The sequence below is a fragment of the Streptopelia decaocto genome, assembly GCF_964273445.1.
Source record: "Streptopelia decaocto genome assembly, chromosome: Z".
In the NCBI taxonomy this organism is placed as follows: Eukaryota; Metazoa; Chordata; class Aves; order Columbiformes; family Columbidae; genus Streptopelia; species Streptopelia decaocto.
The window spans coordinates 79,342,025-79,355,357 of record NC_138657.1 but is presented as its reverse complement, the minus strand read 5'-3'; the positions used below and the strand labels follow the sequence as shown (position 1 = coordinate 79,355,357).

The 13,333-nt window shown below is 43.2% G+C and overlaps 1 protein-coding gene across 1 annotated transcript; it reads left to right on the top strand.

Moving 5' to 3' along the window:
• The first annotated feature begins 7,180 nt into the window (after positions 1 to 7,180).
• Positions 7,181 to 11,348, top strand: IER3IP1 (immediate early response 3 interacting protein 1). The gene is made up of 3 exons (XM_082075747.1): positions 7,181 to 7,330; positions 8,820 to 8,921; positions 9,858 to 11,348. Exons 1-3 carry the CDS (start codon positions 7,240 to 7,242, stop codon positions 9,911 to 9,913), a joined length of 249 nt encoding a protein of 82 aa, XP_081931873.1. The 5' UTR covers positions 7,181 to 7,239; the 3' UTR covers positions 9,914 to 11,348.
• The last annotated feature ends 1,985 nt before the right edge of the window (positions 11,349 to 13,333 follow it).

Below are 13,333 nucleotides of genomic sequence, written 5' to 3'. Positions count from 1 at the left end.
ATAGTAAAAAATATATTTTGAGAAATTTCTTCAAACAAATAATTTGTTCAGCTCTAGTTTGAATGCAGCTGGCCAAGTGGAAGAGGGTGATGGGGCCATAGGGTGAGTTTTATGCGAAAGGGCAGAAGATTAGGGGGAGAGGAAAAGGTCACCTCCATAATTAATTAAATTAGCTCTATCTCGGCTATCAGTTCTGTATTGCCATTAGTTGTATCCTGTTTTAATTGGATTAGGTTCAAAATACAAGCAGCTCTTCGTGTTTATCTAACACTTAATGATTTGTTTTGCTCCATCGCTGTTGTGCCAGGCACTGCACATCAAACCGTTCCTCCAAAGATCTCAGCACACCTGTGCTGGTGGAAAACATCACGGTGACGAACAACAGCTCAGATAAGATTTCAACGGGGGATTTGACTGGCCCGGTGTGTATAAGTTACGTTTCTGACAAGGCCACTGGATCCCCCGACTTGGCCATCTCTGAAGAGATGATTTCCATTTTCGAGTTGCCGTTCTTCTCCTTTGCTTTCTCAATAACACCCCCCGACTCAGCACCAGAGCAGTGATGGGCCACGTCTTTCTTCTGGAGAGAAAAGCAGACGAAGGACTCGGGGTGAGCTGAGGGACCAACGTTCCTCTCTTCATTCCCTCCACCGTAGCTTTGGACTGTGAACCTCTACCGCACCAGTATTAGAAAATGCAGGAAAATTGAATTATTTTTTTTCCTGGAAGTGGAGAAAAAGCGTAGCTTTATGTACCTTATCTCTGTGAAAGGAAAAAAAAATGAAGGGGATAATTTCTAGTAATTTTGACAAAAATTTCCCAGTCCCTGACTCACACCCGAATCCCACACACTATGCTGAGACTGAACCTTTTGCACATGGTTTCCTACTGACTGCACGACTGTGGCTCTGCGAATGTGATCAGACATATTGCAATTTCTGTGATTTTTTTTTCTTTTTTTTCTTTTTTAATCAGCCCACTTTTACAGCCCGAAGGAAGATACCATCTATTAATCTTTAAACTGAGTGCTGCAACTCTCCCAGCACCGGTGACCTCTGCCTCTTGCTAAGGCTGTGCTCCCCGCTCAGGTGGCAGTTCCAGGGGACGGGTTAGTCTCAGGTCTGGCACACAGAGGGTTAGGCTTGTCCTCCCTGGCTCTGCCCAGCCTAGTCCAACTTCACGCCCTTTGCCAACTGCTTCTACGAACCCTGCAAGAACTGTGGGGTATATAATTGGTATATAATTTTCCGTTTATCTTATCAACTAGAATCACAGAATGTCCTGAGTTGGAAGGGTCCCACAAGGATCATCGAGTCCAACTCCTGTCCCTGCACAGGACACCCCACAGGTCACACCGTGCGTCTGAGGACATTGTCCAGTCTCTTCTTGAACACTGTTGGTCTTGGGGCCGTGACACCTCCCTGGTGAGCCTGTTCCAGTGTCCAGCACCTCTGGGTGAAGAACCTTTTCCTCATGTCCAGCTGACCCTCCCCTGGCACATCTTCCTGCCATTCCCTTGTTGTTGGTCACTAAAGAAAAGAGCTCAGCCCTGCTCCTCCTCCTCCCCTTGTGAGGAAGCTGGAGCCACCAACAAAATTCATTTCTTCACTTCCAGCTTGGGGCTGGTTGGGCTGATTTTCAGCCTTTTTTGTGTCCTAAAAATATTCCTTCTGATGTGTGTATGTCTGGATACGTAAAATATCTAAAGGAGGAAATTGTCAAAGCCAGTTCAGAAAAATAAACTCAGAAGATGGTGGCACTCCTCTTAGTGTCCTCTTCTCCAGGCTGAACAAACCAAATGACTTTACCCAAATTTCTTGACCTACCCGCTGCACATTTTCCATATAACTAGATGGAACACAGAAGGAATAAGTAGAAAAGCCCTTTGGGCAATGGGTATTCTTCCAAAACGGGGTCTGGCGTGGTCCGTTCCTCTTTGTGCTCACACGTTGCAGAGCACTTGAAGTATCTGCAGGATCATTAAGGCACTTAACAGTCACCAACAGGTTGGAAGTGCTGTTGGCATCAGTGACTGGCCTTTTTGTACTTAAAGGGGCCTGCAAGATAGATGGAGACAGACTTTTGGAGCAGTGCCTGTTGCGACAGGACAAGGGGTGATGGGTTTAAACTAAAGGAGGGAGATTCAGGCTGGACATGAGGAAGAAATTGTTGTCCCTGAGGGTGGTGAGAGCCTGTCCCAGGTTGGGCAGAGAGGTGGTGGCTGAACCATCCCTGGAGACATCCCAGGCCAGGCTGGACAGGGCTCTGAGCAACCTGAGCTGGTGAAGATGTCCCTGCTCATGGCAGGGGGGGCACTGGGGGAGCTGGGAAGGTCCCGTCAACCCAAACCATTCTGGGATTCTATGACTGTGCAGACATGGAAACCAGACCTGATTCTGAAGCTGAGGGGACACGTCAGCGATCCCTGGTCAGAAACCAGCAGGGTTCTTTCTCCTCTGACATCAACCATATTCCCAACCAAAATATGGCTTCTGACACCATTTTCCACAGTGAGATGGAGACATGTTCATACATCCATGGTGACAAGGACCAACTCCTCTGCCAGTGGACAGACCAGGATAAGCAGAGACTTCCAATCCCCAACAAAGTCTGTTTGTTTTCTTGCTGCCTCATCCCCCGTGTTGCTCGGCTTTAGATATCCACCTGTTTTCCTGGAAAATCCCTGAAAAATATCTATATGGTAGCGAGCATAATGGGCTTTGGTTCTGGACTGGTGTATTCTGGCACGAAAACAATGCAAAGGTTGACTGGGGTGAAGATGCCAAAAATCATAGTACAATATAATGTAACGTAATGTAATACCGTACTATTGATAAAGCAAAATGAACAGCAGCATGTGTGTGTGTGCATGCACTGGACAACAAATGACATTTCGAGGCTGTCACAGAGCTAAGCACAATAAACTTAGGAGATGGCATCAATAAACTTAGGTGTAAATTCAGGTTTTTGTGTTTATTTTTTCGTTTGTTCCTCAATATCTCTGTATGAAGCTATATTAATGTCTTTTCAAGGTACAAATCTTAGGAAGGCTGTCAGGCTGTGTTTTTGAAGGGGACGGCTATTTCTGAATATGCAAGGGTGAAGACGATACTGCGCAGCACATTAAGAGTCATGGACAAGATAAGTATATTTTCTACACATAGCTGCTGAAGGGTAAGAACCAGATACGCACTCTATCAAATGTACAAAACCTTATTGCATTCCCAGCTTTGGTGGTTAAAGTGGACAACTGGACATTAAATCAGTTAAATACTCAATCTGTGCTCACAAGAGACGTGTTACGTCTGTATGAAGCGTCATGAACTTTTGCAGTAGTTTCATAGCATGATGGGTGTGATCGCTAAGGGATGACAAAGGCTTTAGTTTAACTGCGAAACGTAGCTATGGGATTTATTTATAGCACCTAAGTGAGCCACAGAACCTACATTTTTCACATTATCAGAATTTTTCAGGTCATTGAATTACTCATGGTAGAGGTTGGTACCTGGTAGGACTCAACTCCTTGGTTCAACGCCCTGTTCCACATCACGCAATGCTTTGTGTCCGTTCAGAGCCCCGTTGAGGCAAAACCATGAAGTAGCACGTTGCCTTCTGGACTCCGAGGGTGAATATTTAAAGTTTGCTTATTGCTCATGAGGTATGACTCGGCCCACTGGCAAAACTCGTCTAGACACACGCGTTAATTAGCAACTACTTGGCAAGTAGTACCGAGAACAGACTGATGCTGTGTGCCCGTTACGGGACTTTCCACTGGCAAGGACAGAAGTCAAGAGTAGCCACCAACAAAATCCATTTCTTCACTTCCAGCTTGGGGTTGGTTGGGCTGATTTCCAGCCTTTTTTGTGTCCTAAAAGTATTCTTACTGATGTGTGTGTGTCTGGATATGTAAAACATCTAAAGGAGGAAATTGTCAAAGCCAGTTCAGAAAAATAAACTCCGAAGATGGTGGCAAGTGAAGCAAAGGATGCAGAGATTGGATTTGTGAGAAATTTTCATTTGACCTGGTATTTGCTGACCAGGAATAAACCAACACAATCCTGAAAACTTTGATGCAACGAGCTCGAGTCTCGTTAACTGTAGAGGATAGTTAGACCCAAGGAGCTGTGCTCTGCCTAACGATATTGAGCGTTAAACTGAGACTAAAAAACGCCAAGGTCTTCACAATACTTCACCAGTCTGAAGTTTAATCCTTTGATACCTGTAAGGTGGTTTAAAACTCTCCTTTATGGTGATGGACTGCACTCTGCAGATGACACCACAGGGATTTACTGCGCTGAAACATAACACCTTAATGAATCTAAAAAAAATATATAAAAGCTTTCCTTCTAATGCAAGCAACTTTATCTGGCTTTCCCTTCAACCACGTAAGACGATGATTCAGAGATAAGACGCGTGTGGTTGTTAAGTTGCCGTGATGGATTTTACAAAGGGGAAAATCACGTCAAGTTGATATGAGCTTGATAGCACTTGCTCTTTGGAAATACATCTTAATTATGGGTAAAAATACTAAGCCATAACTTGTATACTTATTTTAAACACCTCATTTTTTTTTCAGCGCCATAATTCTAAACATTAGCTCTTCACTGAGGTTATATTTATTTATAGGTTGGATACCGTAAGGAGGTAGCCCAGGAAATTATGGTGGTTATTATATGTGCCTGTTAGTGACCCCTCATATTTATCTGTATTTAATTATAGAATTACTGCCATAATGCCCTAAATTATGTCCAAGAACAAAAGGCAGCTCCATTTGTCTGACCATTTTGTGCCAGTACTCACAACTTCTTAAAAAACAGTGACGACCTTCGGGATTAAATCTTTTCGCCCCATATTGACTTTCTCTGTGTGTGTGGAGTTTGGTAAAATCAAGATCAGACTTTTCTATTATTTATAGACACAGGAAAAAAGGATGGTTTGAATTATTAAAAAAACCCCACAACTTTTTGCAAATTTAGGGGCCCCTGGGTCACTAGAAATGGCTCAGTTTTTAAATGCTAAACGGATAGTTTTTAGGCTTGTAGTTATACACAAATTAAAAATATAAGTGAGAAATAAAGGAGTTATGTTGGAATTCCTGAGTGTGTTCACAAGTGCCGGCGCACTCGAGCGGTGCCGCTAACTGCTGACACACATGAAGTTAATCATACACATAAGTGTTTGCAGAATCAGAGCCAATATTTGGAAATATTTTGAACTTTCATATAACAAAACACTTCAGTGTATGCTTAAATAATATAAATTTCACTGGAAGTGCAATAGGCGTTTTACTCACTTCCTTAAATTGAGAGTATATTTATTTTTGAGACTGAAATGACAAATACTTTTGATCAGATGACAAAACTCTGATAAATATGTGTTATTTTTGTCCTTTATCCCCCTTACTTAATATTAGTAATGTTGGGGATAATTCAGTAACAAAATATGCTGTGGCTCTGCTGATGGGCTGCTTTCTCTTGCTTCCAGTTCCAGCTGTTAAAAAGTAACATATTTTATTAGTAATGATTAATTAGATGCATAATACTACATCATTGACTACACTAAAGTTTTGGAAAGGAAAACTGAAGACAAAAGGCAGCTGAGGTGTGGGCTTCTTGTGGCTAATTCGCGTGGTGTCTGTTTATTGATCATACGGTCCCAACGTTTAATTAATCACTGAATTTTCAGATCATCTCGCGCTTGCTGGTGAGTGGATCTTAACCCAGAGCTGAAGCATGGAGATATAATATTGATAAAGGGTGAATAATTTACCCAGATTGTATCAGAAGTCTGTGGCGGGGCAAAGAATCAAGGTGAGGTCTCTCCAGTCCACCACATTAAGGACAAAGTTATCATTTCTTTCACGACGAATGGGTTTAATAACCATCAAAGTGCAGTGATTATGCAAATTGTTGTACCCTGATTGAGTAATAAAAGCTATCAACCATCCAGAGTTAAGGGGTTTGTGTATTGTATGATTACTGAGAAATAAAATCAGAGTGATTATGCAAATCACCCCCTTCAGCCAATCGGACTGAGAGATGCAAGGGAAAGAAAAATATATTTATGCATCAATAACTATACAGTATCCCTGAGCTCCAGTTATTATTATTTTTGCTATTTGACTGCAGAAGTGCCCAGAGGCCCCGATCAATCTGATATAAAATATAATTGTTTTCTTTTGGATTCTTCCGAGAATCTCGACTTCTGTAGTCATCATGTTTTGGATAAAAACAATTGGGCTGATTTCCTGCCAGAACAAAAAAGATGGTGAAGACTTCTGAGCAGGGCCTGTTGTGAGAGGACAAGGGGTGATGGGTTTAAAGTAAAGGAGGGAGATTCAGGCTGGACATGAGGAAGAAATTGTTGTCCCTGAGGGTGGTGAGAGCCTGTCCCAGGTTGGGCAGAGAGGTGGTGGATGAACCATCCCTGGAGACATCCCAGGCCAGGCTGGACGGGGCTCTGAGCAACCTGAGCTGGTAAAGATGTCCCTGCTCATGGCAGGGGGGGCACTGGGGGAGCTGGGAACGTCCCTTCAACCCAAACCATTCTGTGATTCTATATAAATATTGTCTGTTGGGGCAGAGTCACTGAGCAGGCTACAAGAAGAGATTCTGAGTTAGACTGGAAGTGTGTACTTGGTCCCTGGGTTCCAACCCAAACCACTCTGGGAATCTACGTATTGAAAAAATACAGGGGTAGCAGAGGGGGAATTATTTCGTCCATAAAATTAAATATTAAAAAATAAAGTATTTTTGCATATACAGTGTTCTATGTTTTTGACTGATTCTGATACTAGATCATGAACAGGTGATGTCCATAAGGGGGCACATTCCAGCCCCTCAGCGGGACGATGTTTCCCAGCCAGCCCCCAACTATTTGGAAGACGCGAAATTAAAATGACCGGTGGAGAAAGCTCAGGCCGCTCCTTCCTCCCCCGCTGAGGCCGCGCTGAAACACAAGCCCGCCCGCTAAGCGCCCACGGGTGCCCCCAAACCCCGAAAACCAAACGCAACCCATGGGTCTAGCAGCAACTCAGCCACGCCTGCGCGGAGCCGCAGGCCACGCCCCCTCCGCAAACCCCGCCCCTTCACAACGTCCGCCCCATTCGCAACCCCCGCCCCATTCACAAAGCCCGCCCCATTCACAAAGCCCGCCCCATTCACAAAGCCCGCCCCATTCACAGCCCCCGCCTCCGCCACGTCCCGCTCGGCCGCCGGTTCCCGCCCCGGCGGCGCGGCCATGGCTTTCACGCTGTACTCGCTGCTCCAGGCCTCGCTCCTCATCGTCAACGCCATGGCCGTGCTGCACGAAGAGCGCTTCCTGCGGCACGGTGAGACCGGGGAGCGGGGGTGAAACCCGGGGACAGGCCCGGCCGCCGCGACGCGTCTCCCGCCTCCACACGCACCCCGGCCCGGCGGGGCCTTGCGAGGGGAGGAGCCGCCGCTCCCCGCGGGCCCGGGGATGCTCGGAAGCGGCTCGGCGGGCACGGGGAGGCCGCCCGGGGCGGGTGGGAGCCGGGGCTGAGGAGCTGCTCTGGGCGTTTGCTTTTAAACTTGAGTTTCCTGCCTGTGTGGGTGGATTTTGCTCCTGTCGTTGCGTTATCGCTCTCCTCTTTTTCCCCTCTAATCTTCTTTTTCTTTTCTATGCTTTTCATCTCCATTTGTGCCGTTATCAGTGTGTTGCCGTAGCATGAGGTGGTTTCCTTCATCTTGTCCTGCCTTTATTTATTTGTTTTTAATGAGATAACGCTTCTCAGGCTTTGCACGCAATTCTGAAGAAAGATCCCCAAGGTTGGGCATCCTCGCCCTTTAGAAGAAAACAAAACACAGAAAAGCCACCTACACAAATATCTGCAAAGATAAAAAATATCCAAGGTTTCCCAGTTTCCTGATTTCTCCAAGTCAGGCTGCGCTTGGATTTTCGGCAGGAATGCAGATAATTATCCCTTCCTTCTCTTCTGCACTGGGATTCACCAGGGGAGATTTGCTTGATTTGGGGGTTTTCTTTTGCTTTCCTGATGAGCAGCTGGATGAAAAGGGCGATGCGGGGACTGGCAGGGTGGGTTAAGCCAGTTGTTGATCCCAGGTGAGGTTTAGGAATAATTCCAGGCTCATCGCAGTGGGAAGCTGAGGGAGAGGACTCACCTACTGCCAGCAGAATGAAGGAGATGAGAAAGTGGGGAGAAAAAAATCACTCAGAAGTTGTCTCTGGAGAAAAGAAACATGCAGGTTGCACTGTGCAGCTTCAAATATTGACGGGTGCTCCTGTCCCTGGCCGCATCATCCCCAAACAGGACAGAATTGTCCCCTTAAGGGCTTGGTAAACCTTCAGTACTGTTGGCCTCTGAAAAGTTTCCAATTTATTATTATTCTTATTTTAGTAGCAGTTACAAAAATCATCCTGATTTGGAAACTCTGACCATTTTCTGTCCTGCAGCTCATTTCTTAGTGCCGAAGTGTCACTTCATACCCAACAATTATTTGCTGTTTTATCGTCTGGTAAAGGGCTATGAACAGATTATTAGTTTGTGTTTATTCTGCTATGTGTGGTTTATTTTTAAGCCCAAATAAACTCATTTATTTCTCCAGCACCCAGTGTATTAAAAAGTTTAGGGTTTCCTTTAAAGAGACATTGATCTGTCGTTACTGTTGCATTGATTAAAAGTTTTCAGCATATTGTTTTAAAATCCCATCTTGAAACATATTGTTTTTCTAATGTTAGTGATAGCCTAATTCAAGCTAGATCGCTCATTAATATCGCTGATGACTTTCTATTCGGTGTTTTTTTCTAACATTTCTGGCTGTTTTTATGTGACACAGTTGGCTGGGGGAGCGATCAAGGGATTGGAGGATTCGGAGAGGAACCAGGAATTAAAGCACAGCTAATGAACCTTATTCGATCTGTACGAACTGTTATGAGAGGTAAGGTGACAATCTTTCACTTAAATGTTATTGCCTGTAAAGTTCTGTTTCTGTGCTTTAATAATCTAACAACAGTATTTTGAATTATTATTATTATTTTTTTACCAAACAGGTACTATTTCTACTCCTCCCTTCCAATCTTTTAGCACGTGGGCTCTGTATGAGAGGGTGCAAGTCCTGGCGTGTGGTGCTCACGCCCTAATTTTGATAAAGTCTTGCTAAAAGTTCCTTTAATTAACCTTTTGATGAAGTAAAATGTTCCCAGATGCTGGCTCATTGTGCCACTGCTGCGTCTGGTCTTTCTTCGGAGTTTTGGCACTGGGTGGGGGAAAGTGTGGTCATCAGTCAGTGTGTAACTTGCTTCAATTCAATCAAATTCAATATTATATGAAGTACCTGGTGAGGGAAATGTAATTCCTGCAATTCTTAAAGGTAAGACAGGTTTATGTGCCTCAAAGGATGGGGAGAAAAAAAAATCATTTGTAAATTACTAAGTTTTCCACTATAAAGCCCACCAAAAATTTATTTTATAGGTGATGGTAAAGAGGAAGTAACAGATCTTATCTGTCTGCCCATGACAGAGTAAAAACTGATACATTTCTTCTAAATCACAGCAAGCCCAAGGATAGAAATGGAGTTCAAGGTGTTGGGTTTTTTTTCTTATTTGGAGAACAGATTTTTTGGGTCAAAGTTATAACGTGATGGGCCATATAAAAATATATATGCTACTGCTTCCTCATTTTTCCTGTCCTAGGTTTTGATCCTGTCTCTGTCCATTAATCCTGGTTTTTCCCTAGGAAAATTCAGCGTATTTTTAAAATTTTGATTGATTTTGCTCCTTAAAAGTCATTCTCCAAAGATAATAAGAAATTCTCTCACTTTGTGACGTGCAGAAGCAAATTTTCACAATTGCTCTTATTTTTTTTTTTCCTACAGTGCCATTAATAGCATTAAACTCGGTTACGATCGTTCTCCTCCTTTTGTTTGGTTGAAAATACCTGTTGCGGAATCTTTTTGGACACCCAAAGAAGCCAGTTGCTGACCATCACCGCTCCGGGTTCTCTGGAATCCAGCACGGTTTAGCTGTCAATGTGACATTCAACTTAAAAAATAATAAAGACACTATTTCTATTTATCCTATTTCCTAATGTTCACTTGCAGTTTCATTAAACAAGATAACGGGATCAATGCAACAACGCTGCAAATATACCGGACTACGACCAGTTCTGTTGCTGCCTGTTAAATAGTGTTGACTGTTAATTATATGTCGTTAAGATATTGAGCTGATTGTCTATAGGATGTGGTTTTTTTAAATGTCTCATTACTCAGGGATTAATTTCCTTCAGTCCACTTCCCAATTTATTATTAAATGAAGAAAAAACAAGTGGTTTTGGTTTCAGTTACTACCAGAGTACTACATAAAGAGTACAGATCAGGCGTTGAAGATGTTATAAGTTATTGAAGTACAGTTGTGATATTGAGGGGGATAAAACTAGATGGGTAAAGTCTTAATTTAGTTCACATTGCAAGGTGAATTTTCCCGGTTTGAGAACAGGATTTTTCTCTTGCATGTTTAATAAGACTCTTCAAATCAAGAATGTTCCACGCTGATGGTTAAGTAAGTTGAAAATAGGTGCAATTGCTATGCAAAAATCTAAAAAAGCTGTACGTAAAGCTGGGCAACACTGTTGTTAATTTAGACTAGCAGGCAATATTAACGATATAGCATTTGTTACTGTTCTGTCAAGAATTATTATAGTTTTTAAAATGTGTGTTAAAGTTCCACGTGGTGATTAGTGTGTTGGAAGTGGGGAATCATTTGTAGTCGGAGCTTCTTGAGAAACATGGGAGGGGGATAATGTGCCCTTTCCAAATGCAATTCTTTGTCAAAAAACAGCGAATTTTCAGCCTGTTCTATTAGTGCTTCTTCCCCCTGCCTTCCATCTTCCTTTGCTAAATGAACAATTTGCTGAAATGGAAACTGTGAGTGTGATCCTGCAGTTCTGTCACAGAGATTATTGCTAATTGCAATCTTGTCTCAATTAGGACTGCTGGGTTAGGTCCAATGTTTTCTAGCAAGTCTGAGCTAAAGAAAGCTGATTCTCATGTACTGTTTTGGAAAAGTTAGGAGTCTTCTGTCTGTTCCTCTGCTAAAGTGTTTTAGCTTCTTTTTAAAGTGGGGAAAGCCAGAGGAAACGTGGCAGTTTCATTAATTTAAAAGTTTATCATCCCTTCTTCTGACGCCTTGATGACTAAAGCATGCGGGGTTGTATACAAAGATAAATCTGTAAAATGTGTAAATGAATCTAATGCTCTTCAATTGCGGTGTTTTGCAGAGTAGAGTATATCCACGAGGAGAGTTTGCTGGTGTTTTCTTTTTTTTTTTTAGTGAAAACTTGTAAATAAATTTTCAATTTCTAAGTTAAAGCACTTTCTTTCATAACTCGTTCTATTTCTGTCTATAGAGGGAGTATTGCAAAACTCAGCATCATCCTGTTCCAGATAACCAGCATTACTGTTTTCACATGAAATGCTTTTTTCTCCTCTCATCCCTGTGGCATCTTTTGTTCGCTACAAAGTTGTATTTTGCTTTATGTGGCCAAGCTAATGAGCAACAGTAAGTAACACTGGCCAGAGGCAGAATAGGTTCATGGTAGGCTTTAAATTCTTAAGTATGTAAACCTATTATAAAATATTCCTTATAATTTTGTGTAATTCGGAGGTGGCAAGGGTACAGTCTGGATCAGTTATTTTCATATATTTATTTTTCATGGCAAGCGGACAGTATGTATGTGGAACAGATAAAACACAGAAGGTACACAGGGAGTTTTGTAAAATTTTTGTAAAAAAAGCAGTGTTTCCATTGCTGATGCATTGGGAGTACCAAACTACTTGAAGCACAGCTAGCATATAATTTCCTTTTGATATATATTGACTGTTAAAACCCTGGTTCTTCCTAAAATAAAAGCCAGTACTGAAGATTACAAGCAGCAGCTTTAAAAATGGGTAAAAAGTGATTTTTTTTCCCCATCCCCCTGTCCTTTCCGAAAGGCTGAAGTTTCAATGTGTGGCTTAAAGCACGTGGGGAGACAGTTTTAAAATCAATTAGGCACGTGTGGTAAAAAGGAGCAGTGGTTCTCTGCAGCAGGAATCCTGTATTTGAGGAAAAACTGGGACGTGTTTTATTTGGCAGATGGAAAATACTGATTCAAAGTGGGGCAGGGGCTGAAGATCAGGTCTCCCAGGTAATGAGCAGGGAAGAGGGCAAAAGGGCAGCCACAAAACAGGCCGAGAAGGGAGAGCAGAGAGAAACCATGAGGGAGTAACTGCGCTGCCGCTGCCTCCTCGTGTGGCTTTGAGCTGTTCTGCAGTGACTAAAAAATATTCTACCTGCTAAAGAGCTCCACATGCAGCCTGTGCTCCAGCGGTCACTTCAAACTATGAGGAGCTTTGTCACTTGTACCTGGCAGAAAAATGACAATAACCAGAACATTTCACAGATCAGAATAAGGACTAAGGCTGTGTGGTGAAAGTGAAGCTTGTGGGAAGGTTCAGAGAGTCTTTAGTACAAATACAGACAAAAAAGAGGGACCAGTTCTGTACACCTGTATTGTTAAAGGTTTTGTTTTGAAGGGCATGGGGACAGCTGAAGGGAAAAGTTAAGTAGATTGATTCTCTTTGAAATCTCACGTTAGGCTGCAATGTTATGAATTTAAAACTCTGCTATCTAATATACCTTGGATTTTTTGATGTACCATCACAATATAAAACTGTGAATGTATATTGTATGTAATTAATTGATGTGCCCTCCTTTCTTATGAAATCCTAACTGCAATAGCTTAAAATGCAATTGCATCTACCCATGTTTTCTGGACGTTGCTTCTCCTGCAGATGAGCATGGAGTGTGCCATTGCCCTCACAGTGAGTGGTCTCCACAGGCTGGGGATGGCTGCTGCCGTAGTCTTTACAGTTACCTGTTACCCACAGAGCAGCTGAAGGAAGCCAAAATGTCTTCAAAAATGTCCTCAAACACCTCGCTGGGCGGTGGTGGGAAGTGCACAGGAGCTGATAGAGACCAGAGAACAGTTTGGGTTGAAGGGATGTTCCCAGCTCCCCCAGTGCCCCCCCTGCCATGAGCAGGGACATCTTCACCAGCTCAGGTTGCTCAGAGCCCCGTCCAGCCTGGCCTGGGATGTCTCCAGGGATGGTTCATCCACCACCTCTCTGGCCAACCTGGGACAGGCTCTCACCACCCTCAGGGACAACAATTTCTTCATCATGTCCAGCCTGAATCTCCCTCCTTTAGTTTAAAACCATCACCCCTTGTCCTGTCACAACAGGCCCTGCTCAAAAGTCTGTCCCCATCTTTCTCACAGGCCCCTTTTAAGTCCAGAAAGGTGCAATAAAGGCTC

Excerpts from the sequence above, each read along its gene's own strand:
- IER3IP1 (XM_082075747.1), top strand. The coding sequence starts at position 7,240 with ATGGCTTTCACGCTGTACTCGCTGCTCCAGGCCTCGCTCCTCATCGTC. Across the intron at positions 7,331-8,819 it reads AGAGCGCTTCCTGCGGCACG|TTGGCTGGGGGAGCGATCAA; the intron begins GTGAGACCGGGG and ends TATGTGACACAG. Across the intron at positions 8,922-9,857 it reads TGTACGAACTGTTATGAGAG|TGCCATTAATAGCATTAAAC; the intron begins GTAAGGTGACAA and ends TTTTTCCTACAG.